General features: G+C 41.5%; 2 protein-coding genes across 5 annotated transcripts; one reads left to right on the forward strand and one right to left on the reverse strand.

The window, feature by feature from the left end:
• Positions 1-683: 683 nt before the first annotated feature.
• reps1 (RALBP1 associated Eps domain containing 1) lies at positions 684-14,430 on the reverse strand. Of its 4 annotated transcripts, none has more exons than XM_078798995.1 (19): positions 13,678-14,430; positions 10,253-10,376; positions 9,281-9,510; positions 8,976-9,141; positions 8,757-8,890; positions 8,466-8,628; positions 8,322-8,385; positions 7,177-7,331; positions 6,017-6,138; positions 5,617-5,697; positions 5,019-5,106; positions 4,710-4,811; positions 4,540-4,600; positions 4,171-4,369; positions 3,900-4,094; positions 3,555-3,644; positions 3,115-3,269; positions 2,928-3,033; positions 684-2,726 (listed from the first exon to the last, which is right to left on the reverse strand). In XM_078798995.1, exons 1-19 carry the CDS (start codon positions 13,828-13,830, stop codon positions 2,658-2,660), a joined length of 2,457 nt encoding a protein of 818 aa, XP_078655121.1. In that variant the 5' UTR covers positions 13,831-14,430; the 3' UTR covers positions 684-2,657. The 4 variants fall into 4 exon arrangements, with proteins under 4 accessions (XP_078655121.1, XP_057913842.2, XP_078655122.1 ...); XM_058057859.2 differs by having other exon boundaries at positions 8,760-8,890; positions 13,678-14,429; XM_078798996.1 differs by lacking the exon at positions 5,617-5,697.
• Positions 14,431-15,138: 708 nt separating this feature from the next.
• abracl (ABRA C-terminal like) lies at positions 15,139-18,892 on the forward strand. Its single transcript, XM_058057881.2, has 3 exons — positions 15,139-15,282; positions 15,836-15,901; positions 16,978-18,892. Exons 2-3 carry the CDS (start codon positions 15,841-15,843, stop codon positions 17,154-17,156), a joined length of 240 nt encoding a protein of 79 aa, XP_057913864.1. The 5' UTR covers positions 15,139-15,282; positions 15,836-15,840; the 3' UTR covers positions 17,157-18,892.
• Positions 18,893-19,554: the final 662 nt, after the last annotated feature.

The following is a 19,554-nucleotide window of genomic DNA, read 5'->3' on the forward strand; positions in this document are numbered from 1 at the left end:
TTAGAAATAACAATGACGTCACACTTACATGACAGACAACACCACATAGGCTGTAGAAAGTCTGTATAATGAATAGTTCCACAACATTTTATTATTGGGGATATGCCGGGTGCCATGAGCCAATTCAAGTGTGCGCTCAAGACGGTAGGCGGGGTTTGCTCACTAAACGGAGAAGCCACGCCCACAGTGGCCTCACCTTAGGTTTCTCCACTATATTTGATCAGGAAATGTGCAAATTCAATTCAAACGACTGGATTCACACATAGATGTTATACAGTTGAATGGGAAAACATATTATTCCCCGTATTTGATCAGGAAATGTGCAAATGAATTTATAAACAACTGGAATCATACCATATAGACATTTGTTATACAGTTCAATGGACAAATATTTTCATAATTTTAATTTCATTTTCCATAATGACTACTCTGTGTGGATGGGAATATTTAATAGGCTTTGTCTACCTGTTCAAAATTTTAGTGCTTACCTTTGGACCAAGGGGGAAATCATAAAATTTGGTACATCGAAATATCATATTCTTCCTTTGAGCATTTGCAGAGAATGCGCCCCTTTGCTCAAGATGGGGCCCCACAATGGCATAGCAAGTGTACCGCACACAGGGACAAACTCAACATCATCATCATAGTTACATTTGTAAATGAAGTAACGCATGCATGAGCCCACAAAGTCAAGACAGCAAAGCACACTTGTTAAAATATTGTGCCATTTTTATTTTTGTGTAAAAATCACACAGCTGCTAGTCAACTCTGCAGAGATATAGTACATCCATGCAGTTTAAACATCTAGGATCCCACAGCCAAGAGAGAAGGAATTAAATAGAATATTATTTTTGCTGTTAGTCAGCATTTAACCCAAATTTACACGAGTCCAAAAAAAGGGTGTGTCATATTCAATATACAACACATATGGGAGCAAATAGCATTCAAAATCCCATTCAAGATTCTGTTTGTTTGGATTGCTTCTGCCTGGATTGCCATTTGGGAGCGAACAAGCGCTTATCCAGCCCATGTGGGGTTCTAAATGGTATTAGTTCCAGGCCTGGCAACACTGTAACACACACACGTACACACACATACATACATACATAAACAGAGACAGAGTCCAAGTACATAATCATTGTCAACAGAAGAAGACACAAAAAGAAGGCGAGCCTTGACGCAACAAGGAGGTGGTCAGTCAGTCACCATGGAACCTCAACTCCAGGCAGGAAAGAGAGTTAAGAGTAAGGCCATTCACAAACAGGAATAATAAAAATGAGGAATTAACCAAACCAGAGGCTACTTTGGGATGGCACAAAGACCTTAATCTTTCCAGGTGAGTCGTTCATCCCCTCCCCCTTTTTTTAAATAAACAGTTTAAAAGAAGGACAATAAAAGAGGTTCAAAGTGCAGTTGGGTCATTCCGGTTCCGGTGACTGGTCGTCTTTAGTCGTGTTAAGATTAATTTCAAACTAATTTAGGATGAAAAACACTGATGTGGAATTGCTTCACCCCTTGTAGCATATACAGCAGATTGTGTATCTGGAAGATCGAAGACACAAAAACACACAGGTGCTACTATTTATAGCTCAGCTGTGGAGATGTATAGCCCGTACTTTGCATAGTGCCCACAGTCCTGACGCATGATTGGAAATATCAACTCGGGATCTGTGCAGGTGTGTGCGCGCCCACTGGCAACACAATCCTTCATAACTGCCGTCTCCTGTAAATGGAATACACTTAAAAACGTTCTTTCCATAAAAGGAGATAAGGAGCGTAAAGCTGCGTTCATGAGGCTTAAATGAAAGGGTGCTCCCGATATATTTTGGATAGAGAGAGGAAATAGGTGTGAAGGGAAACAGAAGTGACACAGCAGAGTGATGGTTCAGTCATTTGGCATAAGTTTGAAGCCATTCAGACACACAAACACACACTTTTAGGTGGCGGGGAAATGATGCAGAGGAAGGCGACTGGATTACCAGAGCGCTTACACACATTTCAGTCTATTTTCCAGAGACTGTCTAACCACACCAAACTCAAATCAGACAAAGATCGGCTCATTAGAGGGAAAAGCAAGAACCAGTACAACTTTTTTGAAGCGATTGTGATCATACTACAGTATTTACTTGCAACTGTCCAGTTTTGTGCAGTTTTTTTTTTTTTTTTTTACAGGACGTCACTGTGTAACAACCAGAAAAGTAAGATTTCAACTGAAAGAGTTTGGTGTAGTCTTGTTTTGTTGCTGACAAGACAACACTGGTGCTTCCGTCCAGTCAGACACAAAAACAGGCAAAAACTTGACACACAAACACACACACAGTCATTCCTCAGCAGTTGTCTTCAGACTGAACTCAGAGCTGCAGCCAAATGTCCCAACACTGCTTCCCCTCAAGCTGTCGGCCATCTCTCTTTAGACATTGGAAAAAGTGCCACATTGTAGAATACAACCCCCCGCCATGTTGTCTTTTCTTCTCCCGCACTGTGGCCACACTGTGCTGCCAGTTCTTCCCACCAGATAAGGGTGGGTTTTAACATGGTGCACACTGCGGATGGGAGGGAGGGAAATGTAAGGGTGGGGCTGGGGGGTTTGAGGGCAGGGTCCCGCCAAGGGCACAGCCTTTACTTTGGACAAACTACAAGCACCTTGTCGGTGTTGGTTAAAGATGAGAGAAAGGTCTGAGCTGCTCCAGCTGCACTTCCAACGATATTCTCTCTTCCAGCAGATCCTGGGAAACAACAGAACAGGAGGGATTTTACCATTTGTTGCTTTGTGAGCAGGATTATGGGCGTCACATGTGCTGTTATAATCCACTAGCAATTGAAGCAAGAGGCAGTGGCGAGCCACATCCAGCAGATGGCGATATCATTATTTTTCAATCAAAGTCTCCTTTGGCTGAGGTGTGAACTTGTATTTGTGTGTTCGGTACCTTCAGCTGTTGTTGCAGTTCGCTGTTTAGTCGTGCCAACACAGTGTTGGTCTCCTTGTTTCTTCTTATTGATGCTTGGATTGCCTTTTTATCCTTCCCTACTGACCTGTTCACACAACACAGACATCCATTCTAGCGCTACCTGGTTAAGCAGACACATGTCGCTATTTTAGAAAGCCTTGCCTACCTGGGGATGGATGGCTGAGTGGCCAGGACCGCAGCAATGACATTTGACTTTTGTGGCCCGTGCTGCTCATCCTCGGGACGCAACTCATCCTCAGACTTCAACCTCCGACGAATAGGCTTAGGGGGAGGGGCTAAAGGGCCAGACGAACCCTTGGTCTGGATATGAAAATACAAACAGGAGGTTTGGATGGCTGGTAGTTGTGAAAATGTTAACAATGCTTCTTCAGTGCAACTGTTATACACTAAAATTCATTCATTCATTTTCTACCGCTTATCCTCACGAGGGTCACGGGGGTGCTGGAGCCTATCCCAGCTGTCTTTGGGTGAGCGGCGGGGTACACCCTGGACTGGTGGCCAGCCAATCACAGGGCACATATAGACAAACAACTATACACTAAAATACTGCAAAAAACAAAAAACAAAAACAAAGCGGTGACACACCGAGTTAACTATGGTGGAAGGTCTTTCGTCCGCCTGGCCGTCACTCTTGACTGTCCGCAAGGGCCCCGCTCCTTCTGATGGCTTGTCACTCTGCAATAGACCCACAAACCTGTCAGTCAGGTTTCAACCTGGTAACCAGCCCTGAACTGGTCTTGAAAACAAGAGGTTGTCTAATACAATCGTCCCTGGCTACATCACAGTTCAAATATCATGCCCTCACTTTGTGGTGTTTTTTCACAAAGTAAAAAACGATGGCTGTTTAGTGGTTGAATATAGTAAAAAGAACATGCATATTTAAGCAGCTTATCCTCAGTTCAATATGAGTAGTAATATGCAAGTACTTACCTGCCCAGGATCACTGTGCTTGTCAGCCTCTGGCAGACTTGAAGGCTGCTCAGATGCAGCAAAAGCTTGAAAATGACTAAAGTCTGCAAAATTTGGTTGCTGGGGGATCTGCTGGGGGGATGTTGCAGGGAGCGTGGTCCCTGCTCCCGGCGCACCCTCAGCCTCGGTACGCTGGCCTGCATGCGGTACTGATGACTTTGGAGAGGAGACAAGAAAGTGATGGGTCTGTGTTGTGTTGTGAATGGCGACTTTAGTGGCTTTTTGGTCTCACTTGTGTGGGAAGCGGTCGAGGAGGAACAGCAGGCAGGAAAGCTATGGCAGCGGACGGCTGCTGTCCTGTGGCTGACGTGGCGGCAAAGGTGCGGTTCATGTCCAGAGATGAGGAGCGGGAATGCGAGGGGTGAGGGCGGGGTGGTGGAGGAGGCGGAGCCACGACTTTTAGAGCTTCAGGAGACGCTCCGGATTGAGACCTGAACACGAACATAACATAAGAGCTTCCACTAAGACTTACGCATTCATCAGCTGCAAAATCACTGCATCAAAATTAGGATCCTACATAAGCAAAACAAACTACAACCTTATAAGATGTACGCTATTTTCAATCAGATGCAAACAATAAAGAAAAGCAGGTAATAGTCACCTTTGTCTTGCAGTTGGCTCCTGGTCTGAGGCAAAGGAGTCAGAACTGCTGTAACCATCACCTTCAAAGGAGGAAAAAACTATTTAACCACCGTTTCACCATTTAACCACATTTACTGAAATGTATTTTATATTTCATAATAGGATGCCATAATGTCGTACTTTACTAACCTACAGCATTTGTGGGTACAAACTTCATGGTGGCAGGAACTTTGGTTTCTTCGGACACTTCTGGAGGTTTGGCTAACAGTGGACTGGTTGGGTGGTTGTGTTCTATGGATTTGGAATGCTGCAGTCATTATTCAGAAAACACTATTATGTCACAAATGGAAGTGTTTTCGCAAACTGACTAAATGACACACTCTATGTTTTGCATTAATTTGAGTACAAATCTCATAAATAACAAAATGCAACTGTTTTAAAAACACAATTTCATTGACTTGAAGATGTATTCGGGTGTCAGTCAGGGATGAGACTCACCACTTCCAGTCCTCTTTAGCTCCATCTCCTGCATGTGAATCTTACTGGGGGTCATCCGGATAGGAACTGGGTGGACGATTGCTGTATCCTGCAGTACAAAGAAGAGGAGACTAAATTATCAAAGGAGACAGAGAGCTTTCCTGTATAAAAATGATTTGTTGCACTTGGCATATCATTACTTCAGTCAAGGATGTAATGCATTAATCTGAGCAAGGATCAGAAGAATACAATTTGGTGATGATCCAAATGGGGACTGAGGCCTTGGAGAATGCCTGAACTGAATTGAATGTCATGATAGCAACGCATTATTTCTAGTTTCCTGTCTTATCCCTGCTTGGCAAGCATGGAAATAAACACTTTGGACCACAACTGATGCAACAAACCATGTGCAATTCTTAATGTCTGGAAAGGTTAAAGCGCTGATGTCAGAGTAGAAAAAGAAGACGTTCCATAAAAATTAAAACACTGCTGACTGCCAAAGAACCTCATGCCCAGGCACAGGCAGATAAGTAGAGGGAGAACAATGCAGAGAATTTCAGGGTGGGTTAACGTCTGTTCCATTAATGGTGAAATCATGCATGCTAAGTGATTGACTTACAGGGTCAGCTGGTGCAATGTTAGAGTCAAATTGGGTCAGAGTTTGTGAGCTGGAGGAGCGCTCGCTAAACGTCTCCCATTGCTGCAAGGAGACAGACGGACAGTGAGAAGAAGAAAAAAAAAAATCAGCCAGTGCAGTGACATCACACATTCATCATCATCAGTCCACGGCACTAGCGAGGCTGTGGCATCATCAGTCATCCAGAGACAAAGTGAGATCATCAGCAGGCACAGAGGCAAAAACCATGTAGTGGCATTGCCAGCCATAGTAGAGGAGGAAGCACTTCATCATCACATATCATATCAACAACCAAGATTCAATGCCAATCAATGGATGGTTAAAATGAACAAAGAGAAATGAGGGGAGTCAAATGTAACATGTGTTGTGTGCATTTAGGAACCTCATTGGTCTGGTTCATCTCCGGCCAGGCCTGGTTGAGTGAGGGCATGGAGGGAGACTTGTTGGGCGTCACCTCCGCCGGGGAGGCCGAGAACCCGACGTCAGCTGTCGGTTCGGGGACTTCTGCGGACCACAAATATGACACAGCTTAACTCAATACAGCTGTTAGAAGTTCTCTGAATTACAAAAACAAAGTCTTGCTGCTCTGACACAGATGATGTGTGTGTATATGGATGCTGAATATCAAACAACCAATGCAAAATAATGGAATGTACAATTACTGTAGAGCAGTGGTCTCAAACACGCGGCCCGCGGGCCAAATGTGGCCCACAGGACACTAGTTTGAGGCCCCTGCTTTGATATGAAAGTTTAATGTTAGTGCGGCCCGCGCAAGTTTGATATGGATGCTGTATGGTATCATGTACCCAGAAAAAATTATTACGTTTGATTAATGTTCATGTTAAAGGTTAAATAACTGTTAATAGTTATCTTCCCTATCCGTGTGGAAGTGGGAAGATTTTGGCTATTTAAGTTTAAAGAAAATAACTTGAAGGCTACCGTTTAGGTCGCTAGCTCTCTAGTTTGTGAGTTAGCATGTGTCTCAAGACCCTGCAGTTGCGCAATATGTTGTAAATAAAAAGAGTATAAATGTGACTATAGTCGTGTTTTGTCATGTCTACAGGGCTCTAATAATGCTTTGTTCATTTTAATCTGAAAAAAATAATTTGTCTACCCACCAACTATATGTGGTTTCTTAAGTTTTTATTATTTGCCGTTTTATTATTATTATTATATTTATTTATTACTGATTGATTGATTTTCTTTGTTCTTGATTTGTTTATTTACTTTTCATCTTGTTTTGTGTAGAAAAATAAAAAGTAAGATATTTGAGAACAGTGGAATGTTTTATCAGAGCTTTTCTTGTAGAAAATTGGAACCAAAGCAAAGTTTTTACATTTTTTTGTTTTTAATAAATGTGTTTTTTTGTTGTTGTTTTTTTGGAAAACCTGATGCGGCCCAGTCTCACCCAGACCCAAGCTCCAGTGGCCCCCAAGTAAATTGAGTTTGAGACCCCTGATGTAGAGCATAAACCACACAGTTGAGGTTTGGTGTAGCGAAGAAAAGGAAAACAAGTAAAATAAGAAGCATGAGGCTGCCAACCTGCTGAGTCATCTAGGTCAATCAGCTTTGGCATCAAGCTCTCCGGCAGCTTCTCGGGGAGGTCATAGCCGTTCTTCCTGGCTACCACCAGGTGGAAGGCAGCACAGAATTCATCAAGAGTTAGCGCTCCATCTTTGTCAAAGTCGGAAAGCTCCCTGAACACACACACAAAAGTATGACGGGTTAATACAAAACAATTATTTGGCACATATTGTACTTTTCTGGGGCTGCACGGTGGATGAGTGGTTAGCACGCAGACCTCACAGCTAGGAGAATCGAGTTCAATCCCACCATCTGTGTGGAGTTTGCATGTTCTCTCCGAGCATACGTGGGTTTTCTCCGGTTTCCTCCCACATTCCAAAAACATGCTAGGTTAATTGGAGACTCCAAATTGTCCATAGGTATGAATGTGAGTGTGAATGGTTGTTTGTCTATATGTGCCCTGTGATTGGCTGGCCACCAGTCCAGGGTGTATGCCGCCTCTCGCCCGAAGACAGCTGGGATAGGCTTCAGCACCCACCGTGACCCTCGTGAGTATAAGTGGTAGAAAATGAATGAATGAATGAACTTTTCTGCCACCTAATGGTTGATTCCATTATGTAGCTTTAAACCAGTCTGCCAAAGAAGGGTGTTAATGTACTTGTCACTAAAAGACTTATCCGACTGTACTGAGATACCATTGTGACGCCATAGCAGTTAGGTAGACTTAGCAGTGGGGCAATCACATGGGGTGCAGTGATAAAACCACATGAGCACTACGCAATACAGTTTGGCACAATTGAACTCGGAGCAACAAACACTCATCTGGCTTGTGTTTCCACTGCATCATATGTCGGTTGATGACACTAGCTGCATAAAGTGTGAAATGATCCTGGCACAACAAAGAGGAAGTTGCCTAGGACTAGACCAACAAAGAATCTGACACTTAAATGGCAACAATAGAGACACAATCTGTACTGTACATGCTTTCTTTACAAGACAAGCTTTGTTTGAGAAAAAGTACATCATGTGTCCTTTCAATCTCACTGTGACGATTCACTGTTAAAAAAATTGACACAAAGCAGCGCGTCTAACCTCTGACAGAAACACACACGCAAAAAAAAAAAGTGAACACTTGGTTAAGCAGTGAAAATCTGCAGACTCACCAAATATGTGACAACTCTAAAATGGGTAGTTTGGATTTGGTGAAGAACTCTTTTGCAGCTGAACCTGCGATACAGAGTAACAGACAGGAAATGACAGTAAGCGACATTTTACACAAAGTTTAGCTTTTTTTTTTTTTTGCGTACCAGGTATGAATCCAGTAAGGTCCGGCTGGATGGTTTTGAACTGGTTGATATAATACTGTCTTTGTTCGTCTGTTATCTTCCATGGATCATCGTAAGCACTGGACTGTCTCTGGATCTCATTGGTCGCTGCTGCTGAGGCCGCTGTTCGTATCGTTGTGCTTTCCTGAGGCATAACAACAACAGGATTTCATCATATTGGACTTTTTGATTGGATTCTGGGGTTATTCACTTTTTATGTCATTAAAATAATATACTAATGACATAATCCCAACAACCAGAACAATGCTTTGCCACCTGCACTGACGAGGGGTGCACTGGCGGGAGCGTGCTGGATGGTGGCGTGTCAGCTGTGAAACTGACCCAACTTTCCTGTCCCGGCAGAGTGGGTGAGTGTGATAACCATATCCCATCACCTGTTACTGAAGCTGACAAATACATAATCGATACAGTTACTAATAGAGTGTTTCTTTCTTTTTAGGTCACTGTTATGTTATTCTGTGCTTATATTACCTGTCTGTGGATCCCGGAACTGTGTCCACACAGCTCCCGTTGTTGCCACCACTGGTGGTCTGTCTGCGTTTCCGCCACTGTGCTGCCGCTTGTGTTTCCTCCACGAAGGGGGGGAGGTGGGTGGGGACTGGTGAGGGGAAACCACAGGGGATGTCGGTTCTGCCTGCTGCAGGAGACGAGCCACATGAAAACACATGATTTCAGTGTGCATCCCTTAGTATCCATGGTGTGCTTTGTTTACTTCAGGTGGCAAAAAACATCATCAAAGCAGAAGATGACAAAACACAGATGCTACACATACACACCTGTGTTTCTATGCTGGGTGCCATTTGCTGAATGGTCTCATGCACAGGATGAGTGCTGGCTGAGGTTGGGACTTTTTTGTTTTGGTGACCCCTGCCTGGAGGTCTGGGTATTAATGCAGTGGCAGAGGCAGGGTACAACCCTTGGCTGTCAGGGTCCTGGTACAGTGCCACATGTCTCGCCTCCGTCTCGTTCTTCCCCACCACAAACCTGGGTAGTGGAAGGTCCTTGACTGCAAACACAAAACACACTAAAATACATCACACGCTTCCTTATCACGTTGTGAAACCATTTCAGGATGTGCATGTTGCAACATCTCAGGCCAAATGCTGACTCTAGACTTTTTACCATGCGTATTCACTCACATCAAAGACAAACAAAAAAATCAACACTGCAGACTGGCCCTTGGGGGCTTAACTGTTATAACTGTCTGTGTCACATTGGACCAGAGGCGATATAAACTCAAAAGCTTCTAAATGTAATAGAATCCAATGCAATCGCTATATCTACAATACCTTTAGGAAGATCATTTTAACAGTAACAATTTTAACAATAACAGTGTAGTGGTAGGTTACCGGGACATAATTCACCCTGGAACGATTGATAGGGGAGGGGTTGCCACCCGGAGGGGTGGATGCAAGGGACGCGGGTTTTTCCGCTTCCTGTGGTGGTTGAGAGACGGCGCTTTCATCTCTCACATAGCAAAGAGTGTAAGTTAATGTTTGCAAGAAAAATAACGTTTTCTCCCAAATTCGACACTCCGCCTCAGATTCCAGTTCGTCTGCACTTCAACAGTTTTGATTTACACTTGTATAGGAATAGTAATGTTTTTTTGTGTGTTGCAGAACTTTACTGCATCATAACAACGAGTGTTTGTCATGGTTTACCTCTTTAGATACCTAAATCAGGTAAATATTCGTAACACATCCAGTACGATACATTACAGCAAACTACAACCACAATAATAAATTCACCCGAGTTAAGACTTTCCACTCTGAGAGGCAGGCCCGACTGGGCGATGGCAATGAGCTTCAGAGCAATGTAGAATTGGCTCCGGCCAAAATGACCCAGTCGAGTAGCTCCGCACAGCTCTGTGATCTGTGAACAAACACACACACAAGGACAGATAAAACATTGTATTGAAACCTGATCCATTACTGTGTCAACCACATAGTACTTTAGGTCCACAGTGAACATTTAAAGACAAATGAGCAGATATTTGAACACCCTTCCAGTATCTCATTAGCCTGTGAGATTATACCTAATGAACGGTTAACATGAGGCTCCTAAGGGTGACTCATGTATTCAGGCCTGCCACAGTTGACTGATTCATGTTTTGCTGACAAGAGTTTTTTTCTATTTGAGTCAGTCTGTGTATTTCTCAGTTTTAAATCACATTTGAAAGTAAACTACACTGCTACATGTTTTCACACTACACGGTTTGACCTTGGGAAGGATGCTGACTCACTAAGTGCAAACACCGCTGAGAGCCAAGAAGTCACAAGAATGAGCTGCTTCAAGGTTCATGGCACAATGTTGTGATGTGAAGGCAACACAAGTTATTATTTGATAGTAATCTCAGTACAGATGTTGGAATTTGTGAGGACAACAGATCCCAATATTTCATTATAAAGTATCCTCTGAGGTTTACAGTATGTACTCAACTGCGGAAAGTACCAGGTGCATAAGGTGTATACAAACTAACATGGACTTGATTTATAGAGTAGTCTGTGTACAGCTTGTACTGTAGATATACTTTCCTGTGAAAATGCTAACACACGTATTACGGTCTAAATAGCTGGCAACACAAGTGCGTAGTAAGATAATTATGTGTTGCCTGCAGTTGGTGGTGTAAGTGTCATGGTCTGGGGATGCAATTATGTTTCCGGCATTGAGGAGATGTGGTTCATTATGAGGAAACATGTGTTCCGACATGTACTGTGACCTTCTCGGGCACAATATGAGATACTGTGGAGGAGTTAGAGGGGTCACAAGATACTCAGTTCAAGAGAACAAGCCGAGACTTTAACATTACTTTACATTAAGATTACAAAGAAAAGCAAAATTAAATAAATGACAATATATTTCAGTCTGGGCTGCATGGTGACCATGTGGTTCACACGCAGGCCTCACGGCTAGGAGACCAGAGTTCAATTCCACCCTCGGCCATCTCTGTGTGGAGTTTGCAGGTTCTCCCCGTGCATGCGTGGGTTTTCTCCAGGTACTCCAGTTTCCTCCCACATTCCAAAAACATGCTAGGTTAATTGGTGACTCCAAATTGTCCATAGGTATGAATGCGAGTGTGAATGGTTGTTTGTCTATATGTGCCCTGTGATTGGCTGGCCACCAGTCCAGGGTGTACCCCGCCTCTCGACCGAAGACAGCTGGGATAGGCTCCAGCACCCCCGCTACCAACGTGAGGATAAGCGGCAGAAAATGAATGAATGAATTGCAGTCTGCTAATTTTCTACTATGTTCATTTGCATTTCTGTACTCTCCCAGAGGCCCTGCCTCCACCCACCGACACTGTATGACTGACAAGAGGGCTCACTTGCCGTTGTTCTATGGAATAAGCATACCAAGGTGCTGAAACCAATGCATAGCATGTATCCTCTTCCTGCCTGTTTAGGCAAGAAACAAGGAAAACAGACGTGCATGCACATGCAATATATTATGTGATTAATTTGTGTAATATCGTCCCAGTCCTAGTGCGCACAAGACATTTTTTTCCTGAATGAGATATCTTGTCATGACTCATCTATTTGAGGTGTTGCATTTTACACTAAGGCTATCAATCGCTAAAAATATTGAATCATAATTGATCGCATTTTGATAAATTAGATGGCTATAATGTACTTATATTTGCTGATGTGTTGAAAATCTTTCCCGGTGACCAGCTCGGACACTGCTAATGCTATTTAGATCTATTCTCATCTTCAGTCATGGTCACATAGCTGTCTTCAGCTATGCCTGTCGGTACCTAGCAGCTCATATCCCAAGGCAAATCACTCCTCTCCAAATTCAGTGCTGTTCATTGATCCAAAATTGATATTGTGCCTGAAACTTGTTAAATAAAGAAAATGTGAGCTTTATCTTACCAAGTGTTCCCAATTACTAGGCAACATAGTAGTCACACTGCACAATGATACACCCAAATGATTATTATAACGGATGTGTTTGTAACTTAACTTAAAATGACCCTTACATAACATTTTGGCCTTTGAAAAATATTCAGCGACCACTTTAGATATCTTTCAACTGCCAGGAGCTTTCCATCAAAGGAGCTTGTCAGTTTCTCACTTGAGAATAAGACAACAGAGCAGGAGGGATCCATGTTGCCAACTTAGTGAATGTGTCGCAATATCTAACGAGTAATCAGATCGTCCTAGCTCAGGGGTCACCAACATGGTTCCCCTCCACAACCATGAGGCACCTGCATGCCTGCTTTTCAGTCAGGTTTTCAGTTCATGTAAAAACACTAGAAAAGTATGCATTCTGAAATACAAAATGAGATGTGTGGATACCAAGAATTGGTAAATGATCTGGTAAAACAAGCGTCTTTGTGTAAAAATATGCTACATGGCACAAGTAGCTCTCAAAAACGGAGCCCACTCCTCCTCCTTTTCAATAAAGCGACTGAAGAGACTTTTGGTGAGCGATCCATTCTCACTGACTTCCTTATGTCACCCCGCCACAAATAGATCACAGTCCTGCAGGGAACACCATCAAGATGATCTGACCACGAAGTGAGCCAGTCACAGTGTCTTCCATCTGGTCCATCTAGAATAATTCATTTAATCTGCCAATAAAACCCTTTAAGAATCTGTTTTTAGCTAACTTTAGACATTCCAATTTGCAAGTCTTATGAAGCACTTTCTGCATTCTTCTAGTCAATTTGCTTCCGTTGACTAAAACACCAAAATACATCTTGGAAACTGCCAATCTCCCTCCTAACACACATTTCCAATATATTATCTTAAGGCAGCCATGTAAAACAATTGTAATGCATGCAACTGAAGATGTATGGATTACTTACAAAAACACAAAATGAAAGAAAAACGGATGATAGAATGAAGAGGATAGGGGGAAATGTGCAGTTGTAATGGATTCCTGTACATAGTTCTGTTCCAGAAAACACCTTAACATTTTAGAAAATGTATAATACAACGGAAGTTTACCGCTTGAGTGAACGAACTGACCAAGAGCCGCTAACATTAGCCAGAAGAAGGTGTGTCTCATAATGCGCAGCGCTGCTAACTATTGAGGCTAACCATCGCACTGACAGCTCAGCTCTGACAGTCACTCAAGTTTTTAAAAATAACACGAATCCTCTTTGGTAAGACATATTATCAAAAAGAACAATCATCGTTCCAAACTGATCACTTAACAGTTAGCTTACCTGTAGGACAACTTCGCTAGGTAGCTGGGCCGCCCGGAAAAGGTCAAGAACTCTCCCATAAGAAGCCACTTTTTTGGTGTTGTCCGTGTCGCAGTAAACGAACAAATCAGAGTAATATTTCTGCTCGACATCGCTTAATGTTAGACTTTCCATGGTACTGCGAATCCCCCTTGTAAAGCAGACAACGGGCTGTTGATTAGCCCCACCGAATCAGTAGCTGGGGCAGGATCGAAAATGGGCGATACTTCAGGATCACAACTTAGCTAGCTTTGGAAGCTAGCGTCAAGATTAGCACTAATTATGTTCTCAAGTCGCAATGACAAGTTGGTTGTCCCGTGAGCCCCGATCTCTATAGAGTCGCCAAACACTAGCTGTTGATAAAGAGAGATGATCACCATTTATCGATAAATAACGAGCGTTTTAATACAGTTATTCACTTAGTTAACTTGTTGGGCCAGCCAAGCCAAGGAGCCAACAGCTGGCTAGTAGTGCGGGCGAGCTAGCAGCTACCTTCAATCTAAGTCGGCGGCCACTAACGATGAGGGCTAACAAGCAAGTCGACCTCAAGTATCTCACGTCAAAGCACGTTATCGCCCTTTCAGCAGCTACAAGAAAGGGGTTCGTGCATTTCGTCAGAGATAGAAATCCTCAGCAGGGCCGTTAGAAGTAAAGTTTCGGGCTCTTTTGGTTCCTTCCTCTGCTGACCATAGCCGCCATTCCTGCTTAGCGCTGTCAACCAACTCGGTAAATGAGCCCTTCCGGGAATCACTTCAAAATAAAACACACTGACGTTAGGATTACACGCTTTGAACGTTTGCATTTCACAGTAAGAGCACTTCAGAGTTAGAGTTGATTATTTTGTGGGGCTAAAATTAAAAATATATTCACTGCTACACAACACTATACTCGACTGACTCTGAAATTAAATGGCTGCTTTTACGTCTGCAGGTGGAAGCGTGGCTATTTCCACATCTGGTGATGGAAATTGCAATCGGTGAGGATGGGTGAATAAGCTTATGTTTGAAATATAGTTTTAAAAAGGCATCACAGGAACCATATCGTATAGGTGCACACTGTTTACTACACACACATTTTATTGGACCATTAACACTGTAATTTCCAAATAATTAGGATTGTTAAAGTGTTCTCGGAGCCTGTTTACAATTGTTGGTACTTATTAAAAATATATTGTTGTAATTCGTAGATTTAAATTTAAAAAGAGTTAAAAATATAATATTGTTGTAATTCGTAGATTTCAATTGGGAAAAAAAGCGTACTCAGCGGTGCATTGAACGTGACGTCAGATGCTCGATGTTGCCTTCAAATTCAGGAAATTTGACAAGTAATGGCAGTTTGAATGAAAAATAAAGACAAGCAACATTTATGACAACTTTAATATATATATTTTATACAAAATATATATCATGTTATATGTGTCCTTGATTGTATTCCCAGAGTGAGTTGTCATATCGCTGACACCATATCATTTGGCGTTTTACAGACATATACTTCGAGATTACGATTACCACAAACGCAGCATTATTAGTAGCTCACAGCCGGTGCCGCATTGTATTCGTCGAAAAGCCAACCATCGCATAATTTCAGGTAAGAAAATTAAAGTCGCTCAGTAAATATCACACATGTGTAGTGTATGTTGTTTGAATGGTCTTTCAACAATTTCGGCACCGCACTTTCCATCCGTTTTCACAGCCAGGACTCCACCCTCTATTTGCAAGCAGATCACAAGTTACATTATAAGTAGACAGCATTACCACGGCCTTCTAAAACGGTGTGCTCATGTCGATTTCGAAAGCAACGCCAAACATATTGTGGCCATGGATTATCAACTGAAACATAATAACGATAACAGTTCACCACAGTTGGCTGAATAAAAGAGAGAATCTTTTTGCTTGGTGATGGCTAGCCGGTAACGCTAATCACCCACTTCCGCATTCACTGCAGTCGGACATGGTTGTGTTGTAGCTTGTTCCTTTAAATCGCACTGTGTCTTTAATTTATTTGAATGTATTATATTATTATTGTTATATTATTATTGCTAACTGTATATACAACAATTTTGATAGAATTATTAATACTTGTAAATCAAGCCAATTTGCTTTAAGAATTACCTGTTTATTTTTATTACTCTTTTTCCCAGGAACAATGAATGTGCAACATGAAATAGACTTGCTGGTGCAGGAGATTGAGAGACTTGGCAGCAAAAGTGAGTCCAGGCTCTTATTGTGGATTGTGGCATTATAGGATTATTTGTTTTCCTGGTCTTGCTTTGGCATGACCGGTCTGTTCTCAAGTCGGTTCATTCCACGAGTCCAACTAAACCTTAAACATAGCTTTGTTGACTACTTCAAGTACGGAGTACATGAACAAAGTCAGCCTTAATGTCAGACTTAACTACACCAATTCACTTCCTTCTGAATCTGCACTCTTGGAATGGAATGACGTTTATTGTCATTATACAAGATGTACAACGAGATTGGAGAGCTTCTCCTTTTCAGTGCTGTAGTCAAGTAAAAAAAAAGTATACAAAAGCAGAGTAAAAAAGACAATTTAACAAGATATATAAAAGATATCCAAAATATACACATAGTATTGCACTGGAGCATATGCAGGAGCAGACATATTGCAGATATATTAATTTTAGTGCAATGATAAATGGGTCTTAGTGCAAATAATGACTGGTGTGTACAGATGAGTAAAGTCACATATGAGTGTATTGTATTGGGTTGTTAAATAAATAAATAAATATGTTTGAGGTAGTAACAGAGGCAGTGATGGAAATATTGCACATTTGCATTACGCTAATGACCGGGCACGTTGTATTTCTGAGTTCAGTTCTTAAGCATCATGGGAACTGGAAGTCCTTTTAGTCATAAATTATACTCAAATAATAGCTTTGCAGATGCTATGTACTATATATGTTCAGTAACGCATGGTAAGATTAAGATATGCCTTTATTCGTCCCTCAGTGGGGAAATTTGTATTTGTATCAGTTAAGCAGTACAAAATACACAATATAGAAAAATAAACAATATAAACAACCCAAGTATTAACAAAAATCAACAGTTTTTCCCAGAGTTATATACAATACAGTATGTAAATAATATGAAACCAGATGACATATATGACCAGTCTGTACACTGAGATCTTGTTAGAGAGTTAATATGAGGCATTATGGAAATACAGAAATACTTAGTAGTATCATTATGTGAGAAAATGCAGTACATTAGTATGCTTACATCCCTGGTGGGGGGGAAAAATAATTTTCTATATTTATTACAGATGCAGAAGGTCAAACATGCGTTAAGTTTGGAGTGCTGTTTCAAGACGACCGCTGTGCCAACATCTTTGAGGCGTTGGTGGGCACCCTGAGGGCCGCCAAGAAGAGGAAGGTCGTCACCTTCCAGAACGAGTTGCTTCTTCAGGGTGTCCATGACAATGTCGACATCATTCTCCTGTAAGAGGAAGTCTGCAGTTGCCAGCAGCTAGCTTGCAGGTGGTGTGGCGCTTCTGTCTGGATAGGTGCCTCAAAACAACAAGATTAGAAACAGCTGGACATGGCATTTTTTTCAAATTTAAAATTAATTTCAATCCAGTGCCAAACAAAACAAGTTTGTATTTGAGAAGAAGTTTAAGGGCTATATTTGACATCCACCAACGACACAGCCCTCAAAAAAAACCGTCTGAAATTAACTTCAAGGGGACCTATTATGCTCATTTTTCGACCTCTTTGTATTGAGTTGTGGTTTCCTATAGATGCCCGCTCTGTTGTGATTGGTCACATGCTCTAAGTGCTTCCGAACTATGAACCATATAAGGAAGTATGCCATTCTGTGACATCACAAAGGAACAGTTTTACCACACCTTTTGAAACTGAGCGTTTTGAGCCATCCCAAACTTTTTTTTAGGGCTCAACCTCATGATCTGAAACTTTGGCATGGTTTAATACGGGACTACAACATTCTAATTACATTTATAGGCCAGAAAAGCATAATAGGTCCTCTTTAAACCTTTGCTCATGTTGAATTTCAACAATATAGTGAAAAACAAGTACGGTGCTAAGAGCTATTGTGACTTATTTAGCATGGGGTGCTAACTCACAAGTCATACAAACTTTTTCACTTCTGAAAGTTCAGCAAAATTTCCTCACCCAATCATTTATTCAACTTTTTTTTAAAGAGGTATACACAAAGTTAGAGCTGGATTCATGCTACTAAGCATATTATTAACTAATTTAGAATAAATAAGTCCGCTGTACTGCCTCTTAACTTTTCTATCAGGATGTTGAGCAACTTTTTGCATTCTTTTTTTATCCCATCTTTTTATACACATGTTTTTTTTCTTGCCAAGCAAACTCCGAAACCTGTCTTTGTAATACCTAAGGACAAACTTTATAATGGACATAGTTTTTAGAGTGCATTTTTCTGGTAAAGTGAGGGTATAATTCGAAAGTGGAGTGGTGCCAAATGTTTGTACTTCTTCTCAGGACCAAATCAACCAAATACGCTTGACAAATGAATGATCAATTGGTTCATTTATCGCTGTTTATTTTGTACTGTTTGTTTAACGATACTTCCAGATCAGGCATGATTGATTGTTTTACTAAGATACCCCATTATGAAAACATGGTCAGAAAGACCAAATCACTGGGGATGCCCTGCCTGTAAGTTGGGTAAGACGCATGCGCATCACTGCTGTCACGTCAGCACAGGCGGATCTATTTTTTTTTTTGCATGAAACAACATGCCTTTTGGTTTTTCTTCAAACAGCATCCGCCCAACAGTTGTCGTACTTGTGCAATTTGAACTGTTAAACTGTATTGTGAATGGGCTGTATTGTAATAACAAGTGTGGATGATCGGAGATGTCCGTTATCGCTTGATAATTCATGTTTGTTAGTGGAAAACAAAGAATGATTGAGAAGGATTCTGCTTGATCTGGCTGCTGACTCCATCTTTTGGACACACTTGTGTTTTGCTCCTTTCTTAAAAGAAATGTACATGACACGTGGATATTTTATCAAGAACAGGAGAACCTTTTTGACAGAACAGCACCAATACCTCACGCTGTTTACACTTTTGTGCCATGTCTGCGAACTGGTGCACAGTTAACTCCTGCATTTGGTTTGTGTTATGACTGTTTTCTATATTGGCAATAACACATGTCTACAGTCCAATAAATACAATCTTCACTCTTGACTTTTTTGCTTTTCTACATGTTTTCTTTTTTGGACGGTTAACACGGGACATGCAGTATTGTCATTTGCTGCATTTATGAAAATATGAAGAAACACACCCTTAAATTACAACTTGAGTCTTGGGAAATACATGTTGTCATAAGTTTCCTACATAAAAGCAATCTTCACTCGCTAAATGTACTGCAAAAAAGGTCAGTAAGGATAATTCATAATGACGCCTATAGAGAGCACTAACTCCTTATTTCAAAAATCACAAATACTTCAACTTGCTGATATAGTTCATCTTCAAACAGCTTTAGCATAAGGCTAAAAATAACCATTCATTCAGTCATTCATTTTCTACCACTCATGAGGGTTGTAGGGTGCTGGAGCCTATCCCAGCTGTCATTGAGCGAAAGGCGGGGTACACCCTGGAGTGGTGGCCAGCCAATCACAGGGCACATATAGACAAACAACCATTCACACTCACATTCATATCTATGGACAATTTGGAGTGGCCAATTAACCTAGCATGTTTTTGGAATGGGGGAGGAAACCAGAGTACCCTGAAAAAATGAAAAAACCCACGCATACACAGGAAGAACATGCAAACTCCATACAGAGAAATATAAATATAAATTAAATATAAATATTAAATATAAAACAAACAAAATGAAAAATGTG

Source organism: Doryrhamphus excisus, linkage group LG19, assembly GCF_037039965.1.
Source record: "Doryrhamphus excisus strain RoL-2023G ecotype Guam linkage group LG19, RoL_Dexc_Guam_v1.1, whole genome shotgun sequence".
Lineage (NCBI taxonomy): Eukaryota > Metazoa > Chordata > Actinopteri > Syngnathiformes > Syngnathidae > Doryrhamphus > Doryrhamphus excisus.

Coding starts and splice junctions, on each gene's coding strand:
- abracl (XM_058057881.2), top strand. CDS start 15,841: ATGAATGTGCAACATGAAATAGACTTGCTGGTGCAGGAGATTGAGAGA. Junction 15,902..16,977: donor TGAGAGACTTGGCAGCAAAA/GTGAGTCCAGGC, acceptor TATTTATTACAG/ATGCAGAAGGTCAAACATGC.
- reps1 (XM_078798995.1), bottom strand. CDS start 13,830: ATGGAAAGTCTAACATTAAGCGATGTCGAGCAGAAATATTACTCTGAT. Junction 8,629..8,756: donor ACCCCTCGTCAGTGCAGGTG/GCAAAGCATTGT, acceptor GTTATGCCTCAG/GAAAGCACAACGATACGAAC. Junction 6,139..7,176: donor TGACCTAGATGACTCAGCAG/GTTGGCAGCCTC, acceptor TGTGGTCCGCAG/AAGTCCCCGAACCGACAGCT.